General features: G+C 32.1%; 2 protein-coding genes across 6 annotated transcripts in view; both read left to right on the top strand.

Annotated features, from left to right (window-relative positions):
• Positions 1-232: 232 nt before the first annotated feature.
• Positions 233-4,463, top strand: LOC149482093 (post-GPI attachment to proteins factor 2-like). The gene is made up of 6 exons (XM_089703974.1): positions 233-611; positions 706-837; positions 966-1,127; positions 1,380-1,485; positions 2,136-2,342; positions 3,073-4,463. Exons 1-6 carry the CDS (start codon positions 501-503, stop codon positions 3,201-3,203), a joined length of 849 nt encoding a protein of 282 aa, XP_089560100.1. The 5' UTR covers positions 233-500; the 3' UTR covers positions 3,204-4,463.
• A 628-nt stretch (positions 4,464-5,091) lies between these two features.
• The window catches only part of sd (TEA domain transcription factor 1 homolog scalloped), a 73,369-nt gene continuing 59,221 nt past the window's right edge, over positions 5,092-19,239 (top strand). The window contains exons 1-2 of one of the 5 annotated variants that reach the window (XM_089704162.1): positions 5,092-5,253; positions 15,864-15,940. In XM_089704162.1, the coding sequence (XP_089560288.1) occupies positions 15,907-15,940 (34 nt within the window). In that variant the 5' untranslated portion in view covers positions 5,092-5,253; positions 15,864-15,906. Of the gene's footprint in view, positions 5,254-5,448; positions 5,785-15,863; positions 15,941-19,239 lie in introns of those variants that run through there. The other 4 variants (XM_089704166.1, XM_089704161.1, XM_089704165.1 and 1 more) reach the window with 4 other exon arrangements.

The raw sequence follows: 19,239 nt of genomic DNA on the forward strand, positions 1-19,239 counted from the left end.
TGATTTATTGTTAATTATTTAACTAGTATCTAAACATTAGGCGTTTAAAATTAATTTGTAGTACTTATTACAAAAAAATATAACATAAAAACATTATAATAACTTCATGAATAGAAAAGCTATATGTAACAAAATATACTTAACGTAGGAACGTTAAGTATTTCATACCAAACAAAGGGTGTAATTATTCACCTTGAGGCATGAAATGCGCAAGTCCAAACAACCTATCTATACTCCACGCCTTAGTTCATATTCTTCAATTTTACAAATTGTGACTTTGTTAAGCTAACGTGATCAATTTAGGACACCAATCGTTGATCAATAAAAAAACGATAGTTATGAATTTGTTAAAAATGTTTACAAAGAGTTTTCATGATTATAATCTGAACGTGTGAAACTAAAATGGTTTCGAAGCAGATCAATACAAATAACTAATAATGAATCGAATATAATTTTTTAAATATGATTTTAATAAACAAATATTGAATGATAGTGAGAAAATGTTAAATGACGCACAGGAAGAGTCGGCACAAAATTCACAATTGTTGCAAAATTATCGCTTAAATAACCCAGAAAATGTGAACAGTGCATTAATCGTTGTAGAACATAAGGTGATCAATTTTGTCATAACTATTTATTTTATAAATGCAGATTTAGCGCTGTAATAATATCGTACCTAGTATTTTTAATTTTATTATTTTTTAGGGAGTTTTGTGGACATGTGCGTTAAGGAAAATATGTTTGACTGCCCTTTGGCTTCCATTAGGCGCTTTAATATTTTGTTACGTGACAGCATCTTTATTCCAGTCAGATGACATACATGAAACACACTGTAGGGTATGTAACAGTAAGCTTTATATTTACAAGTTTATTGCACGTATACAGAAATAAAAAATAAATTCGAATTATGACTAAGTGTTGCCATAATATGAAAATTAAATAATGATCTATGTATTTTCTTTCAGGTGTATAATGTAGTGCCATCAATAAGTGCAATTACTGGGATCAGCCCACAAAGGTATATTTGGAGAATATGTATTGCCTACCACTTAGGACCAAGACTATTGATAGGATCTCTATATTATAACTATCATAAAGAGCGCACTGTGTTTATAAGAGATGAAGAGGTAATATAATATATTATATTATTATTTAACAAATATTTACAGCCGAGGCGCAATTATAAACTTTTTCTCTCGGAGATCGAACTCTGGACAGTGGACTTGTGGTAATACTATGATGACATCGATTAGATATCGAATTTTTAAATAAATCGTTATGTGATTGAAATTACTCAGACGCCACATAATATGTCTGTGTATTTTAATTTCTAACCACCATTATTTAAAAAAAAATTTAACTTTTTTTTTTAATTTCAGACTCGGACTTTGGCTTCGAAATTGGGGGACGCATGCTATTGGTTGAATTTAATTGAACTGTTCGCCCTCACTGGTGTTACCTATGTTTCAAATCGAGAAAATTATTGTAAGTTTTTTTTTCTAATATTCATCATGGCAATACCGTCACGCCATGGAGCAAGTCGACAATTTTGGTATCATTGAATCTTGGCAAAGAAGTTTCACTTCTGACGCGTGTGCTCGGCACACACGCTCTTTTTTAATTTTGTAAGATACGAAAAATAAATCCGTTAATACTTAAATCTTGTATAAAAAAATGAGTAGGTACCTAAATACTTACTGTTATACAAAAACAATTGAAACATTTTCTATGGTGAGCGCTTCAAAAATTAAATAGGCGCTCATTCTTTTTTGCAACTAAGTTATTGGACCAGCGCCAAGATCGATTTTAGACCGTCCATTATCCATAATGAAAGTAACATTTTCATTCTTTCACCTGAATACAAGCTTTACAAAACCTAGCTAAAGTTTTTACGTTGACCTACTTTTTAAGAAATGCATTCCATTTTCAAACTTAAATTAACGATTTATATTCTGTTAAGTAGGTACGGTAGGTATTATAGTTTTAACGATTATAAATATATGTACCGTAATTAGTACATAATTTAAACATAAATAAATAGTTTATCTCTCGTTTTTAAGTTACGTATTTACTGCATTGCATTTCCATCGGATTAATCAATTACAATGAAACTTATATTGCCCTTAATTTTCCAGTTGTCCACGAGAAGATATTCATAGTGTTCATGGTGGCTTCCCTCTTGCACATGTTATGTAGAGCGCGTGTTGGATGCATCGCTAGTGATGTGCTTGAGCCGGTGCGGACGAACCGACTCGTTTGGAATCTGTTCTTCATAGCCATAGCTGCTACTATTGGACTCATTATTTTCTTCCTAAGACACCGTCTGCTTTGCCGAGACCTTGGTGAGAAAACTTCACTCTATTTCAATGATAAATAATCGTTTTACGATAGATTATTAGAACAGATTATGTATTTCCGAACAATAAGTATGAATTTTACTACTCGAAAACAAGATAACAATCAGATCAGATTTTTTTTTAGATATTTGTTTCTCTATATCCGATACTACATAAAACATAATATTATGTATTATAAATGCGAAGCTTTGAGTGTATTGGCACGGTATTGGTAAGATTATTCCTCAATCACGCGAAAACTACCGCACGGATTTCGAAACTTCGCAGTATTGAAACCGAGTGTTCTAGAATAATTAATGCTATAAGTCTTATGAATTTCGTATGCATAAAACAATATTAATAAAGTATTAAGCAGTTAAGTAGTTTATATAATATATTACCTACTTATAAGATCTAGAAACAATAACATTTCTATGATTTTTGGGTGCATTGCGAAAGAAAAGTTTCAATTTTTTGTTAGAGTCACACAATTAGGTACTTTAAATTATGAAACATTTATCTCTATCGCATTTCGAAGGAGAACTATACTGATTCGAACTCCTAACTCTTTGCTTTCCCATATCCCGTAATTATATGGCAACAAATGAGCAACTGTAAACTGTATTTACAAGTGTTGCAATCGCTTATTACGATGGAAATTTCGCTCAACATTGTTCCAAACACTTCAAAAACTGTTCTTAGAGTTTGTGTATGCAATAATAATATTAATTTTCAGCTTTTACGTGGTTCTCGGTTTGTGAATACATATTGGCAACAACGAACATGGCTTTCCACGCTATCGTCGTGCGAGATCTGCCTCTACATGAAGTCAAAGTCGTCTGCCCTGATCGGCACAAAACAAATTAATTTCCTATAACTATAAGATAATAACTGCTTTACCGGACGTGTCAAATAACTTTGTTGGTGCGATATTCATGAAATGTTTATTAAAAGATAAGTTAAGATATAGGCAAGAGACATTTCTCCCAGAACGAAGTTATTTTATATGTACCAAATACTAATTGTAATTATTGTTATGCGTTACTATTGTTTATATAAATTGCTATTGTTTATATAAATTGCACGTGTTGGTTGTTACTGTACTGCCTTTTAGTGCTGCACTTGATTTCTATAATACAGCATACAAGAAAGTTATAAATTCGCCCATGTTATACTTGAATTAGTTATTGAATATTTGCAGGACTAAATACTTATAGCCTAAATGTGTATTCACTAATTACAAAATATTATGTAAATAAATATTTCGTTTGCTGAAATAGTATTTATAACTACATATATTGTACTTTACTGTAACGTATAAGGCTATAAATTATCAAAGAATCGTACAATCGTAAAATGAACACTACATAAAATGGGATAGTAATATCACACATAGTATATTATATGTATTTATTTTTATTCATCGATAAGTCACCGAGTATAATATAATTAAAACTCTCATTATTTATATTATTTTATTAGGCCTTCCATTTTTATATCAGTATTCAGAGCTGCTGCTAGTAAAAATGACAAGAATACAGTACAAACTACCTACCTATGTATTATTCTATTCTTGTTGCATTGTTGAATACTTACTATAAAGTATTAATTATTATTTAATAAAAATATATAATATTATGTTTATGTAATATAAATTATAAATCGCTAGTTGTTATAATTATATTATATGCTATATATATTTCGCACAAATTTGGTACTTAGTAATTTATGACTTGGCTCAATAATTTTATAACGAGCGTGATTAATTAATTATTATAAGTATCAGTTAACGCTTAAAAGTTACTAAATATGATCCTTCATTAATTTGGTCTTGTCCATATAAGGATATAATAATTTAAAATTAATATTATTCCCATGATTGTTTCAAGTTTTTTTTTTTCTAAGAAACTAATATTTACAATTTGACAATTGACATATGGCAACAATTTTAGAATGTGACGTTTATTTAAATTTGGCAGGGCTAAATTTTCTGTATTTTCGAAATTAATGTGCTAAACAGTATTTCGATTATAGTATCATAATTTTATGTATTTCACTTAATATTAAGCTTAAAATAGTGATCGGTATAATATATTATTATATAATATTATTATTCTTAATAAATTTGTTCGGTAAAAATGTGAAGTGGGTGAGTTTTATTTATCCCTTTTGCTTTTCCACGATATAATTTTGTGATGACTCATCTGTAAGTATCCAAAAATCATAAATCTAATATAAATTCCATTAATTAAGTGTTGTTTAATGAATAATATATCAGTCGGAACTAATTAAACAATTTATTTTGGATTACGTCTTATTACACGATTGTAGAGTCATGAAATCTCAAATTATATTTAAAAATGTTTCAAAAAAAGTATTTTGCTTAATATTAACTACTTAATTATATGGATCATCACAATAATTGATTCTAGTAAAGTTTTAAAGTTTTTAAAACAAATCTTCTCGTATTAAAATATGCTAACAAGAGTCATCTATCGGCATCTAAAAATGTTCTCGTTCGTACACTAGATGGCGGAACGAGTCTGCTAATTCGGTTTGTTGTAGTATCAGCAGTACCTAGATAGTCGTTTTGTTTCGTAACAAAGATGGCGGCGAACGGGAGCTACGCAGGTATAAGTTTTCCTTGTGTGCGTGTATACGTGCACAAAATTTCACGTTTGACCACTCTAGTCACGCACACACGCTTAGAATGCCGGGTGTTCGCGGGGTGAGGGGAGTAACGTCCGTGAAGTTCTGTCAGCATATGCGCAAACGAGGTGCGCATTCGTCGCGTGCGTTGTCGGGATTCTTTGTGCCATTCTTCGCATACCAATAAGAGTATATTCTTTTAAATTACTCCCAAATTGACATCTTATCAAAATTCGCCCCTTCACCTCACCTTCTAAGACCGTACTAGGTAAGTAAAAAATAATTTTTACCGGTTTTTCATACAATTAATTCGAGATTTCGGTGATTTTTATTAGGGAATGTCAACAATGCGATCGCGATCCTGCAATATTTTACATAGTTGTCGTGTTTGCTTGGGTTCGACTTCCGGTCGTTCGGGTGTCGGCATTTCGCGATGTAAACATTATCTAGTTTTAGGCATCAGACATTTGGGAAAGCTCTGTAGGGCATGAAGTGTGCTCAAGGTGTTTTTGTGTTGTTAATTTTGCTCGAGTGCTTACTGAGATGGCGCAATTTTCGAAAGACGCGGTATGGTATAGTTCGACCGCGATACACTTCAGTCGCGTTGGTGGCTTTATGTGATTTGACGTATTCCGCGCGCGGTGATGACACTTGTCAGGTTAATTTATGAAATGTCAAACGTTTTATATGTAATTCGCGAGTGAATAAACTGTAAACAATTTGTTAGTGAATTAAATATTGATGCAGTGAAAATTTTATAGTGTAATGGACTGTTATTTCTCAAAATTTTGCCCAAGGCGTGAGTATTTATCAAGATAGCGAAAACAAACAAACAAAATTCCTCAAATTCTCTGAATGTTTCGTTAGATTTTCCGCGCGGTGCAGTGTTGTGTTAATACGTGAAAATAAAAAAAAATCAAATAGGAAATTTTGTTGCTCTGTTACTACCTACATATTTATAGATTCAGTGAACGATTAATATATTTTTTTTTAAATTTACTACTAAATCTCATTAAGTAATTTTAAATCGTAATTGTTTTCATGACTTCATAAAAGATCAATTTTAAGTTGAATTACTTATTATTAACTAATTTTTTAATTTAATAAATCTTTTTCTGGCTAATAAAATCGGGCAAAATATTAGATTAATTTCTTAATTAATTTGTCTAACTGCAATAGGGTACCTATATATTGTTTTTATTTATTTTAAGTGATGAAATTCAACAAAATTTCTTTCAAAAACTAGGTAAAAAATTAACTTAATTTCTATTTTTTTTTACAAAATATGAGTGTTCAGTAGAATATTTAATTTAGACGTAGGTATAATCAATGATAATAATCAAGGAAAACGGAATTATCACACATTTTTTAAAATGTTTATTGTGTACTAAGTAGGTATACTAAATAGGCATTTCAAATCATACTTTTCATGTCCATGACTATATTTTGTTTTTATATATTACTAAATACATACGAATAAATATTAACGAGTTCATGTCCATTTAATTTTGAATCAGCAAATTGATGAAAAGTACTATTATAAGCACGTCGGTAAATTTAAATCGTGAAATACGTGTACAAATGTTCCTATGTGAGCTCTACATGATTCATCACTCGTAAGTGCTATTGATAGACTTATAGGCGCATTACGTACAAAATAATCACATGTTGTTCTTTTATAAACCTCATTTAATTGTGAGGCGAGTGAATAAGAACATATTTTGAATCAATTACCAATTCCTAGAACGGCGCTTTTCTAAGAAACTGTATTTACACATCTTTAGATTGTGAGGCGCTTCACTTGCGTATCTGTCGGTCTCTCGAATGACTGCCAAGAGTTATTTTGGTCAATATGGTTGATGTTTTTATTGCGCGTCGCGACGCGGACGACGCCGAAGACTCGAGAGTCACACGACAAGCAATAAGACGTGTAAACTGCTGACACTTCCAGCCCTCACGCGCCTTCGCACCTAATGGATGATCTAAAACGATTTATCACGCTCCTCGAGCGAAAATTGGTTGTAATCAAACTTTATTACTCTTGTGTAAATGTTGGGCAAAATTTTCGTTTCCCATCTCACGCATTCGAATGTTCTTTCGTGTAATTTAAGGAATAAATGCAAGGATCGGATGTAATATCGTGTGCGTGATTGCTTAGCGAGGATGAATTACGTTCCCTTAATTGAAGGGCTGGAAGAGCACCGGATGCTATCTTAGTAGGTATTATATTTGCGGCGAATAAGTTCTTAAAATACGTAAAATATGGAAGATGTAAGGCCTATTAAACTTATAACACACATTGAATAGCGTAAGGTTAAGCTACCTGCTCTTATTGACCCGTAGAAGGTTCACACCCTAATCCCAAAAGAAACTCCCTGACCACGAATCAAAGCCATTAAGTGCCACACATTGTGAAATGTATGTCTGTAATTTGTAAAATTGTAAATCTGACATGATTAAAAAGAGCAACTATGGAGTTTCTTGCCGATTCTTCTCCGTAGATACTGCTTTCCGAATCGGTGGTAAATGTTAAAATATGTACTTAATGACGTTTCAAAAGTGCTTCTAGAAGAAGTCTAATTGAATAAATAAATGTTTGAGTTTGAGTTTGAGTTTGAGTATTATAATGCCTTCCATTGTGAATTTGTGAATGAATTGAACCTGTCTTCCCACAATTAGGTACCTGTAATTTGACTAATTGTTAGAAAACTGCACTATACGTATAACACATTGGTGGTCGGTATATAAAAAGAAAATCTTTAATAAATCCCGATAAATATTATCTATTATCAATTCATTATGATGACTTTCTCCCAAGTGCAACAGTCTATAAATGAGATGAAAAATTCGCTGAGTCTGGAGATATGATTGCGACGTCTGTCCAGTAGCCTCGCTCTATTCTCGGACTACTATTTGTGGATTATTCCCGCGTTGAACCATTACAGTTGTTCCTACACTATGTATCTTAGTATTATGACAAGAAAGTACAAATTTATAACGCTTCACTGACAAATGATCTTTTTCATTTTATACTTGAACAAAAGGATTTTCTCTCTTAGTTTATGTATATTTATTATGAAGAGATAAACGGGGATAGAACGTTGTATGAAATTTGTGTCGCGTGTAAATTTACTGGTTAGTAAGCACTTCTCACGTATTCCAAACGTAAACAATGTTATTTGTATTTTTGTTGGTCATGCAAGATATCGTTACAAGCATTTTACTATCACTGAACTCAGTTTTCTTGGTAAACTTTATCACTTTGTTTATAGATTAAGGCACGTGTAAATTATAATGCAATTTATTATATTACATAACATGTGTTTAATTTGAGACTAATAAATAATTACTAATGAAGATTACGAGTTATTCATGCACAAACTTAAAATGGACTCAAAACTCACGCAAGATATGTATTAAATAATTCACGCACGTGGGTCAGATAATATTTATTGTCGTTATCATTTAAATACAATATAAATATTAAAAATAAACCGCCAAAGATAAATAAATTGTTTATTCATCACTAGCTTTCCGCCCGCAGCTTTACCCATGTGTTCAAAGAAAATTCTCATGAGAATGAGATATTTCACAGAGGTAAAATGTTCTCTTTATCACTATCGAGCCTCCAAACTATCTTCAGCCACAAAAATTATACCCCGAAAACACCTTGTTGCGACTTGAAAAAATACAAACTGACGAAATTACACTTTGAACAAGAAACGTTATTATCATATAATACTTATTCCAAACATCGTAAATGTAAAAATCTTAAATCTTTTGTCAACTGAAAATACATTTTTATAGGTTTTGTAAATCAAAATAACGATCCTACGCACATCCCTCTACTGAATCGCGATTTCAAATAAAATGTAATATTAACTCTTACATTGAAAGGAAAAATCGAATAAAATTTTGCAGAAATTTTTACGATTGAGTTCACATTGCGCGTATTGCAGGTAGCATTCGATATGAAGCCCACTGAGTTCACTTGTTAAACTATCGTTATAGTTGGAATTGTTCTCCGCCTGTAGCCGTTCTTGGCGATTTAATTAAACTTGTTATTTGTACGTTTTATTTCTGAATTGTGCGCTGAGTTCGCTTTGATTGTCCATTCTGTGAGCTTTACCCACCTGGCCTTTTGTCTTCAGTACAGTCAATTTCTAACTAACTTGTATTGTTGCAAAATTTTACAACTGACGTTAGCTCAGGTTCCAAATTGTTTTATTAAACTGTTCGATTAAAACATTTTAGGCGTTTTTGTGACTGGACTGATTCGTAACGCTTTATCGTCAAGTTAGGATTTTGAAAGTAAATCTAAAGTTGATCTTGCTTAAACTAAACTAAAACTGCCATCAACATAAATAATATCTACACATACTGTGAATGTAATGCCTTTTTGATAACTTTAACGTTAATTTAAAATGTATTCAAATACATAGGAATTTCGTAAAATTAAATTGATATGTAAAATGCCACCGATCAATACAATTTGCATTGATTATATTATGAATTTGCGTGTTGTATCCCTTCTTCATAATGCAAAACAAATTCCCGAATAATAACTTAAATTACTGTTTGGATCATAAATAATGGCGATACAAAATACAGTAATTTTCACAATTTTATCTAATGAACCATAATAGTAACCTCAAATTATTAATGTGAATGTATTACTTTATGATTATTAGGTATAATAATGAGGTAATATATAATATCCATTATAAACTAGAATGCAACGAGTTGGGGTTAATAACGACTAATTGAAAAATTGGTAAATTATATCCATCTTAATGGGGGTAGTCACATTTTGATAAATATCTTAATGGGCGACGTATGTGCTATGAACTTATACTGCATGAAGAGGCTGATATTGTTACTATTATACGTATTATGTAGATACGGAGTACTCCTTTTTCTTGAAAAAAGAAGATATTTAAGTATGGGTTTAGATCAACTTATTAAAAACGGTACTTTGACACTAACCGATAAATAGAGCATCCTAAATATGGCGTTAAATAAAATAAAATGTTACGAAGTGTGCCTACTAAAATAATTAATTTGTAGAAGATCACTCTAAACTTGAGGAAATGGTGCTTAGTTTACTGTATAAAACTTTGTTCGAGACGTTTAATGAATCACTTTTTCCGTGATAATACTAATTCAGTGATAAGACTGCCACTGTTGTTCTGATAATATTTTTGACAAGTTACCGAGAAACGGTTAATGCTAAGGTGATTATTTCCTTGCTTTTGTTTTCGTTTGACTTCGTTGAAATTTTTATTTTACAGGGTTGAATGTTAAACAAAATATTTTACATATGCTATAAACAGCTTGTTTCATGGACCCTATTGATTAATTATGTATCCTTACAACCGATCATAAACGATTTCCACTGATATCAAAATATCGAGAGATGATCTTAAGATTTATGATCAGTTGGTATTTGAAATGCTTTTGTGCCGATACCGCATTACATATTGATGAGATGTCATAAGCCTTGCCTCTGTGATCATTCTTCAAGATAAAATAAGTGAGCAATTTCATTTTCAATAAAAAGCAATTTTAACAAACAATTATCTTGATCACAAAATTAATGGCAGATACATAAAATATCAAAATCAACAAGATAATATTCGAATAATATATGTGTATAATAATATATATCCAATCTTCACTATCTTCACCACAATGTAACGTCTTACACGTGTTTCAAGCACCATAGCTAATACCAATTCGATATTTATCAAACATGATTTAACAGCAGTATTAATAGCGGCATTAAATTGAAATTACACATCGTGGTATGGCACAGACCAGGCAGTTATGTATATTGATTTTCACGTGTCTCCTCCCATACCTGTCCTGCCTTCGTTGCTTTTGATAATGGGCCCGAATTTCGTAATTTGAAATTATAACCAACCTCGGTAAATCGTCGACAATTTTGTTAACTGCCTAATAACATACTCAACACATGAATTATATATTTATTAGCCTTAAAAACTTTATTACGTGTCATTATTTTCATTTAACGGCTCGTTGAAAACTTTATGCGGCGCTACTTATATTTGTTGATAGGATATAACTCTAGCAAGAGTAACGTAATCTGTGAATGTGTTAAAAATTGTTAGTTATTATGATTAATAGAAATTACGATGATGGTAATATATTGTGTTAAATGTCAATAAATCGTGATTTTATTATCGGTACGTTTGATTTACATCCGAGGGAGTTGTGGAGTGTTTTAGCCTCAATTCTCAATCCAGAAGATTGATGTTGCGTCGCTCCCGCAGCTACTTCGAAGGAGCGCGGCTGTCGCGCGATAAATTAAGCGCAACTCATATTAGAAGCGGAATAATAAAACTATACGATCATCCCGCTCCTACTTAGCCGAAGATGCCGTGAGAGACAAGGATGTAGATAAATGCGTTACGAAAGGACTGCTTTTTTATTATTCCACGACGAAGGTAACCGTTATCCGTAACTTTACTTAATGACGACTTAAGATGTTTGATTTAGATTTCCTCGGAATCTAGTTAATTATTTTTATCCAAATATATTTAAGTTAATTTAATAAACGGAATTCCAATGATAATATAATAACAAAATGGAGATATTTATAACAAATTTTAAATTTACAATACTTTTAAGACAATGTTATTTTTTGTGGCAATAATAATATTTTTTCAGGCTTTTTACAGTTTACATCCCTTAAACTGAGGACAATGATAAATCAATAAGTAATATAAGAAAGTAGGTATCTATTTTTTCTGACACATGGCAGGCAGGCATGGCACACGGTTGCCTCGTCCATACAACAAAGTGTATAACATAAAACAGCCACATAAGTGATATAAATATAAAATGTTAGTATATACGAAGGACTAGTATCGAGCAGACGTCATTAAAGCATCATAAAAATAAATAGCATAAGAAACTTATTTAGGTTAAGCATTATATGTAGCAACAAGTATGCAGGCGAGGCGATCCAACGAGATTGCTTGTCCGGCCATGGCGTACCTATCTGCAATCGGTAAATGGTTACTTTAAGTCTTGATATGCGAAGTATTCCCCATGGAATGTCACCGTCACTGTACTGTACTTATATGCGCTCGGACGCACTGAATTTTTTCTTATCGCCGATGCATTTTCTGCAAGTTTTCAATGTGAGCGACATAAGCGAAACGTAGTGCCGTGTCATTAAATAATAATTGGTGTGTTTTGAAAGTTTTATTGCGTTTTGGTGAATACGCAGTTGAAGAATATCACATTTTTTTAAATATAAGACAAGAACTGATTGCAATTATATATTGTTGAAAATTATCAGAACTATGATTACCTGAATAAAGAATCGCATGCTTCTTTGATATGTCAATAGACTAGATTTTTTCATTACCCTCTAATTCAGTAGAGGCGTGGATATTAAGCCGGTGGTAATAACTCGCCCGACTCCCGTCATCCATCACGGACGGTGCAATCGTTCCGCTGTCAGTTCTATTCCGGGACGCTCCGTTTTCGCTAATGATTCTCCGTCGCCCTTAGATCACACATTTACTACCAGGTTTATTCTTTCATCAACAATTCTCTAGTCTATTTTCCTCTTACGTACATACGTTAGGTACATTTTTAGGGTTCCGTAGCCAAAATGGCAAAAACGGAACCCTTATAGTTTCGTCATGTCCGTCTGTCCGTCTGTCCGTCTGTCCGTCTGTCACAGCCGATTTACTCGGAAACTATAAGTACTACAGTGATGAAATTTGATGGGAATATGTGTTGTATGAACCGCTACAAAAATATGACACTAAATAGTAAAAAAAAGAATTGGGGGTGGGGCCCCCCATACATGTAACTGAGGGATGAAATTTTTTTTTTCGATGTACATACCCGTGTGGGGTATCAATGGAAAGGTCTTTTAAAATGATATAAAGTTTTCTAAAAAACATTTTTCTTAAAGTGAACGGTTTTTGAGATATCAGCTCTCAAAGTCGTAAAAAGTATGTCCCCCCCCCTCTATTTTTATAACTACGGGGTATAAAATTCTAAAAAAAATAGAGGTGATGCATGCTAATTAACTCTTTCAACGATTTTTGGTTTGATCAAAGTATCTCTTATAGTTTTTGAGATAGGTTGATTTAACTGTAATTTATTATATTTGCTGCTACGGAACCCTTTGTGCGCGAGCCCGACTCGCACTTGGCCGGTTTTATTTATTTTATTCTTGTCCGGAACTAAACGGAAAAGTATATTGCGAATCAGAGTCAAATTTTATTTGCGTAGGTAATACGAGCACATCACTATTTGCTCCTAATGCGGCGCAAGTTAAATGTTCGCAGTTGCAGCGCAACCTCGCTGTTTATGAGTTTCGTACAAATAAAAGCGTAAATGCCGGATCGCGTTCCATGTGAGAGAGTTTATAATTTATTTGCGTCGCAGTTTTCTGGCGACGATTTTCCCACAGGGGCGGTGTCTCAAACGAACCGCACCCGCCCTTTATGTGGTTTTTTGTGGCGACACAAAATACTCCAGTGGAAAACATTCAGTGATAACTGGTAACAATCGCTGCCGCCCGGATGCCCCTACCATTCCACGCATACCTTTCGTTGGACCTCGAATGATACTTTTTCATCTAGCAACGCGTCGTTGAGTAAAACCTATGCTTCGTGACTGGAGCTATAAACGATCATTAATTAATTATTTCCAATCGACCAATTAATATGTACCTATTCAATAACTATCTACTTGTTTAAATAGGTCCATTTACCGTTTAACAGGAACGGGAATACTTCAGTGTAAATGTATAGTGTAATTCATAGAGATGATTAGGAAGACCTCGATTCACCATCCGTGTTGAGATCTATTATTCTATACCTACGTCTTGTTATTACTGGGATACAACAGATATACTTCACAGTACGTACTCCGCTTATCAGCCGGTCCTACAAAATATATTGTTTAGAAAACAAAACTTATGTTCCTCAAACAATCTTTAAATAATAAAATAATATTTATTGCTTGGAATGAAAGGGGAGAAATCCGTAGAAACGGAACATTTTCATGCTCATGCTCTAGTACATATGGCGTTTTTTTATTAATGTCCCATTGTTTCTTAATCGCTACGCTCTAGATTTGATACACTGATAAGTTTCCGTTAAAGTTAAATGTTGAGTAAGGAGCTACTTTTGTCGGCTCTTTCCGTCCCAAAAGCGTGCTGGCCAGATCTCTAATCAGATTCTACATATCACTCGGTTCGATCTCTATTTGACAGGCAAAGGATTCATTTGAACGAACAAATATGTCGATTTTTCAAACAACAAACTGACTGGAGCTAATAAAATATTGTTCAAAGAAATATTCATTAAAATTTCTCATACATACCTTTAAGGAGGTATTGGTTTGGTATGCCCATAGTTACGTGCGAGTTGTTTTATTTTAAGAGGTTTCTTATGTAAATAAGTACCATTATATTGGTCTTGAAAATTGTTTGTTAGTCATTAAGAAGTTGGCTATTAACTAAATATAAATTAAATCAAGTAACGCTTTATAAAATATTAGGATGGCAACAAGGAATATAGGTATTTTCCACAAGTTATTGAACTTTAAAAGCGCAACCTTATTCATTAGTTGTAATCGATAAAATATTAGCTTTAGAATGAGCATTTAGAGAAAAAAAAATTAACAATCCGAAACGATAACAAATGGTATAATTATAGTACATATGACAATTAGCTAGAACTGACAAAATTATATTATATAGGAGCAATAAATAGTCTGTTATCTCTTTCATTACTTCGCGCACTACATTATTAACCGAGTACGTCTCATTTCACTTGACAATTTTTCAATGCATTAAAACCATTCATTTGGTTGCAAAATAATCGTACAAATCTCACGCTAGATGTATCACTGTTCTAGTTAAACGGTAATAAATCGTATGCTTAGCGGCGCGGTGACTTGTGTACATAATTAACAATAGTGGTATTATACGCGATTTCCAAACCGAGCCGCGCATTGCAGATCGTTTGTCATGAGCAAATTGCTATTTATGAGGATTATCCATTCTTAATCGTGTCCAATTGTTCGTTCACGCGTGCAATATTTGAAAAGTCGCTTTATCTAAGTGTAGGAAAAATTCCTTTCCCAGCCCTCTCACCTGGCATTGTTTCCGTAAACAGTGCAGCTCATAAATAAGCGATAGATATTTAGCTAACAATCGAACTCCGATGGGCATTTGGTCAGATTCCGAGGCAGGCAGCCATGGCAGCCACGTGTGCTCGCCTCCGCATGCCTCCGGCTGAATATGCAACCCTTGCTGCATGAATTTTGGCCCCTATTCGGAATATTCCATGCACATTGGCTTATGTTGCCGAGCAATGTATTGGTCGAATGAAATGTGCGATAATCGAATATCTCGATTCTATCTTCAACAGTAGAAAATTCAATTATTCATGCGTCGTTCACATTTTGAAAATTTGCGTTCATTTATGTGGATTTGATTTTGAATGGAGTTGTAGAAAAATTGTTTAAGTTCATGATTAATGATAGAGACTTTAGAATTTCATGTAGTAAGGCTTACAAAAAGCTCAAAACAAGTCTGTAAGTACGTTGATTAAAAATGAAAACTAAACCTTTGTCGCTTCACGTCATTTTTTAACTACTTAGGATTAATATCAGCTTAATGTTTGAGTAATGAGTTCCATAATCTATAGATATTATGTAGGTAATGAGCAACAATCCCTTTATGCAATTACATTTACCTACAAATAACGTCAGAGATTATGTAGTTTTACTATTTCATACTCATTAAGGAAGATTCAATTCATTAAAGTATTCAGTATTAAGGTGAAGTTAAGTTTAAATGTGTTATTAATTTCTTTTTAGGTAAGTGACAAATGGAAAGTCTACTTCGGTGATCGATACACTCATGATGCACCCAGCAGGATACTACGCAAACCTTGGTAAGAATACCAAAAAAACTAGGAATACAAGTCTCTTTATGCCCCTCGTGTGTTTTGTATAACCAATGACATAATAATGAATATTCCTACTTTTCATGAATCATACATGTTCTTGTCTGGATATGTATATTACAAAATATAATAAAAAAAGTTGCAAATCATACTTTGTTTTCATAAATTTAACTATATTTATTATTTACTACAAGCATGTCTTTATGCGAGTGATTCAATTCACAATTATTATGATTATTTATCTTTACGCTATCTTATCGTTTTCGCTAAAGTATTGTGAAGGATGTATGACGTCACCATAAGTTTATTATCTGAAGGAAAGTTTAGGTGATTATCTAATAAGTAAACAAAATCAATATTTGCAATTTGTGGTTGAAGGACGTTTGAAATTGTACCCATTTTTCATGAAGATGTATTAGACCGTAACGAAATAATTATATGAATACGTAATGTTCTAACTTTTTACATAAGGTATTCGACTACATGAAAGTAAGAATCTTTCAAACGAAAGTTTAAGAATTATTTGGGTCAAACACGTTGAGTTTGTTTATTCTAAATTTGCTATAACAAATTGCAAGTTAAATAAAACCAGTTGATCGGAACACGTGCTGGTTGTAAAGTAAATCTTGCTTACGACATGCAACAAGGTAATTTCTTAAACACAAATTAAATGGGCTATTTATTATCATAGCGTACATTAATATGCATAATTAATATCTCATGACTCTTCTCTATCTCTGAACTTACGCTGATTGTAAAATGAAAATATTTACGTTTTTTTTCTTGTGGTACTCAGACGTTTGATATTAAGGCCAGAACGATTTTGTATGTAGGATATGGATGATTTTATATATTTTAATCTATGTAAACTTTTAGATTATACAAAATGAACACGAATATACTTAGTACTTACGCATGATTTTACCTACTCTCAACGATTTGCATGCTAGCAGCAGAAAAATCTGAAATAATATGAATGCTCTGCTTACAACATTAAAAATATATTAATCGTTTATTTTTAAATAGTGTGCTATAACCTGTATAAAATTGATAATAATTGTAATGGAAAGGAACTGGTACAGCTGCGCAGTGTCAGACTTTCACTTCTTAATTAAACGATATAAGTGTCCCTGGGAAACGGGTCCTTGCTTGTATAAATTTATATTGTTATGAGCATAAGTTAAAATAAATTATTAAAAATACGCGTATGAAAATAGTGACTTTTTGACGTATGTAGAGATAACTATTGCTTAAAACTTGCACAGTCACTTCTCTGTTTAAGACGATAACAAATAATGCGTCTTTATTAATGTTTTAATGTTTGGTTTTACGGAATAATTCTAAATTTATGAATGAATGATTGTCAATCTGACTGAAAATATTAATTGCATATAGATTATCCATCCAATATTTATTTTAATCTGTCCGTGATCACGCGCATCATTTATAACAGGTACACTTTATTAATTTAAGATCCCTATAAAATCGGTTTTTTCTATTCAATAGCATGTTTTTATCTAGTTACTAAAAACATCTGTTTATCATAAACATGACTTTCATATTTGTAAATTAATAAACAATATTATTATCGAAAAATCATGATAATATTTTCCCTGTTATTTAAGTATTATAAAAAGATTATAAGCACCTATAGATTATAAATTTTAAATTTAATTAATATAATTAATAATGAATCAAACTGAAAAATTATTTTGTCACATTGTCTTTGACTATAAATTAAATACTCCTTCATGTCTTTTTTCGCTAACGTTTATTTTTATTTATTTTAATAATTAATAATTATTATAACTAGATTATATTGTGAATAAATAAATAATAAATATGTGTTATATATAAATCTTAACATTCGTTAATTACTTTCGCCTGAAACCGGATCTTTTTAATATACCAAACAATTTCATTTGCGTATAAAACATGAAATAAACATAAAAGTGTACCAAAGAACCTTGCATATTGTTTTCTAGATCTCCATTTGCATTTGTTGCATAATTAATTTGATACTGATAATATCATGTGTGCAATAGTTAGCGTAAAATGCATTGACTTTAAAAGATCCTTCACAAATCCATGGCATAAAATAATACACGCTCTAATAAGTACATATGTATTTGCGAAATGAGTTTCGAATCGTTTTATTAGAAAGTATGATTGATATTTATGTGATAAGTTGTATTTTGATTTCATTAATGAATAATTAAGCAAAATATATCATTGTTTTCTGTTTGCTGTACCTATCGATGATTCTCACTGAATGTGGATTATCTTGTTAATTCTACTAATATGATTAATGATAAATATGTTATACAAACACGCTTAAACAACAACGGATTGGATGAAAATTGCATGGTCATTAAAAATACACAAGGTCTTTACTACAAACTAGCGGTCCGCCCCGGCTTCGCCCGTGGTACATATTTCGCAATAAAAGGTAGCCTATGTTCTTTCTCAGGGTCTAAAGATTGTCTGTGCCAAATTTCATCAAAATCGGTCCCGTAGGTTATGCGTGAAAACCATACATACATACATACATACATAATTACAAACCTTTCCTCTTTATAATATTAGTATAGAAGTATATAAAAAAAGGTAACCCGTTAAATGAGTCAGGCGCGAACATAATTTCTGCATATATCGAATAGAATAAGTTAAACAAAAAATGGAAGCTATCGAATCCGCACCCCGTTCGTGAGCTTACAAATGGGTAGCAATTTGAGTACATTTGCACAGGGTTAATTGCTGTTTGGGATGTTTGCGAGAAACGATTGATTGGCCAATTATACACCACTAATATCTCTCAGATCTTTAGCTTTATTACGCCTGAGACGGTTTTAAGGACTCTGTCGTGAATAAATAAATATAAATATTCCATTGAAGTTAAACCGTTACGTGATTTGTATTCAAATGTTGGACTTGTTTGGCCATTTCACTAATTTAAAGTTATGGATATCATTCGATCACGATTTTTGAATGTTTTAGTGAAATATTCCGAATGCCTATCTATTCTGATTTCTGAATTCATTTTATTATTACTCAATTCAAGTTGAATCGTATAAAAACTTGAGCTTTTGTAAATTAACGAAAATGTTTGTCAAAAGCGAAATGAAATTTGTACAATAATCAAGTCTTAACTAAACGAAACCATTTCAACTCTACATTTAAGTCGAACAATGTTCGCTTCAACATACGTATTTTACAAATGAACATTTCGAATAAACCTAATTAACGTTGATGAAAACTCGGAAAGTGCAACAGATGCAATGAGCGCA

The sequence above is a fragment of the Colias philodice genome, chromosome 15 (assembly GCF_061535455.1).
Source record: "Colias philodice isolate Cphi_HAF_F1 chromosome 15, ilColPhil1 Martin Lab GWU primary, whole genome shotgun sequence".
NCBI classification, from domain to species: domain Eukaryota; kingdom Metazoa; phylum Arthropoda; class Insecta; order Lepidoptera; family Pieridae; genus Colias; species Colias philodice.

Bases quoted from the DNA above. Each gene is read 5' to 3' on its own strand.
- LOC149482093 (XM_089703974.1), top strand. From the start codon at position 501: ATGTTAAATGACGCACAGGAAGAGTCGGCACAAAATTCACAATTGTTG. The intron at 838-965 runs GTATGTAACAGT...ATTTTCTTTCAG, and splicing joins TACATGAAACACACTGTAGG to GTGTATAATGTAGTGCCATC. The intron at 1,486-2,135 runs GTAAGTTTTTTT...TTAATTTTCCAG, and splicing joins TTCAAATCGAGAAAATTATT to TTGTCCACGAGAAGATATTC.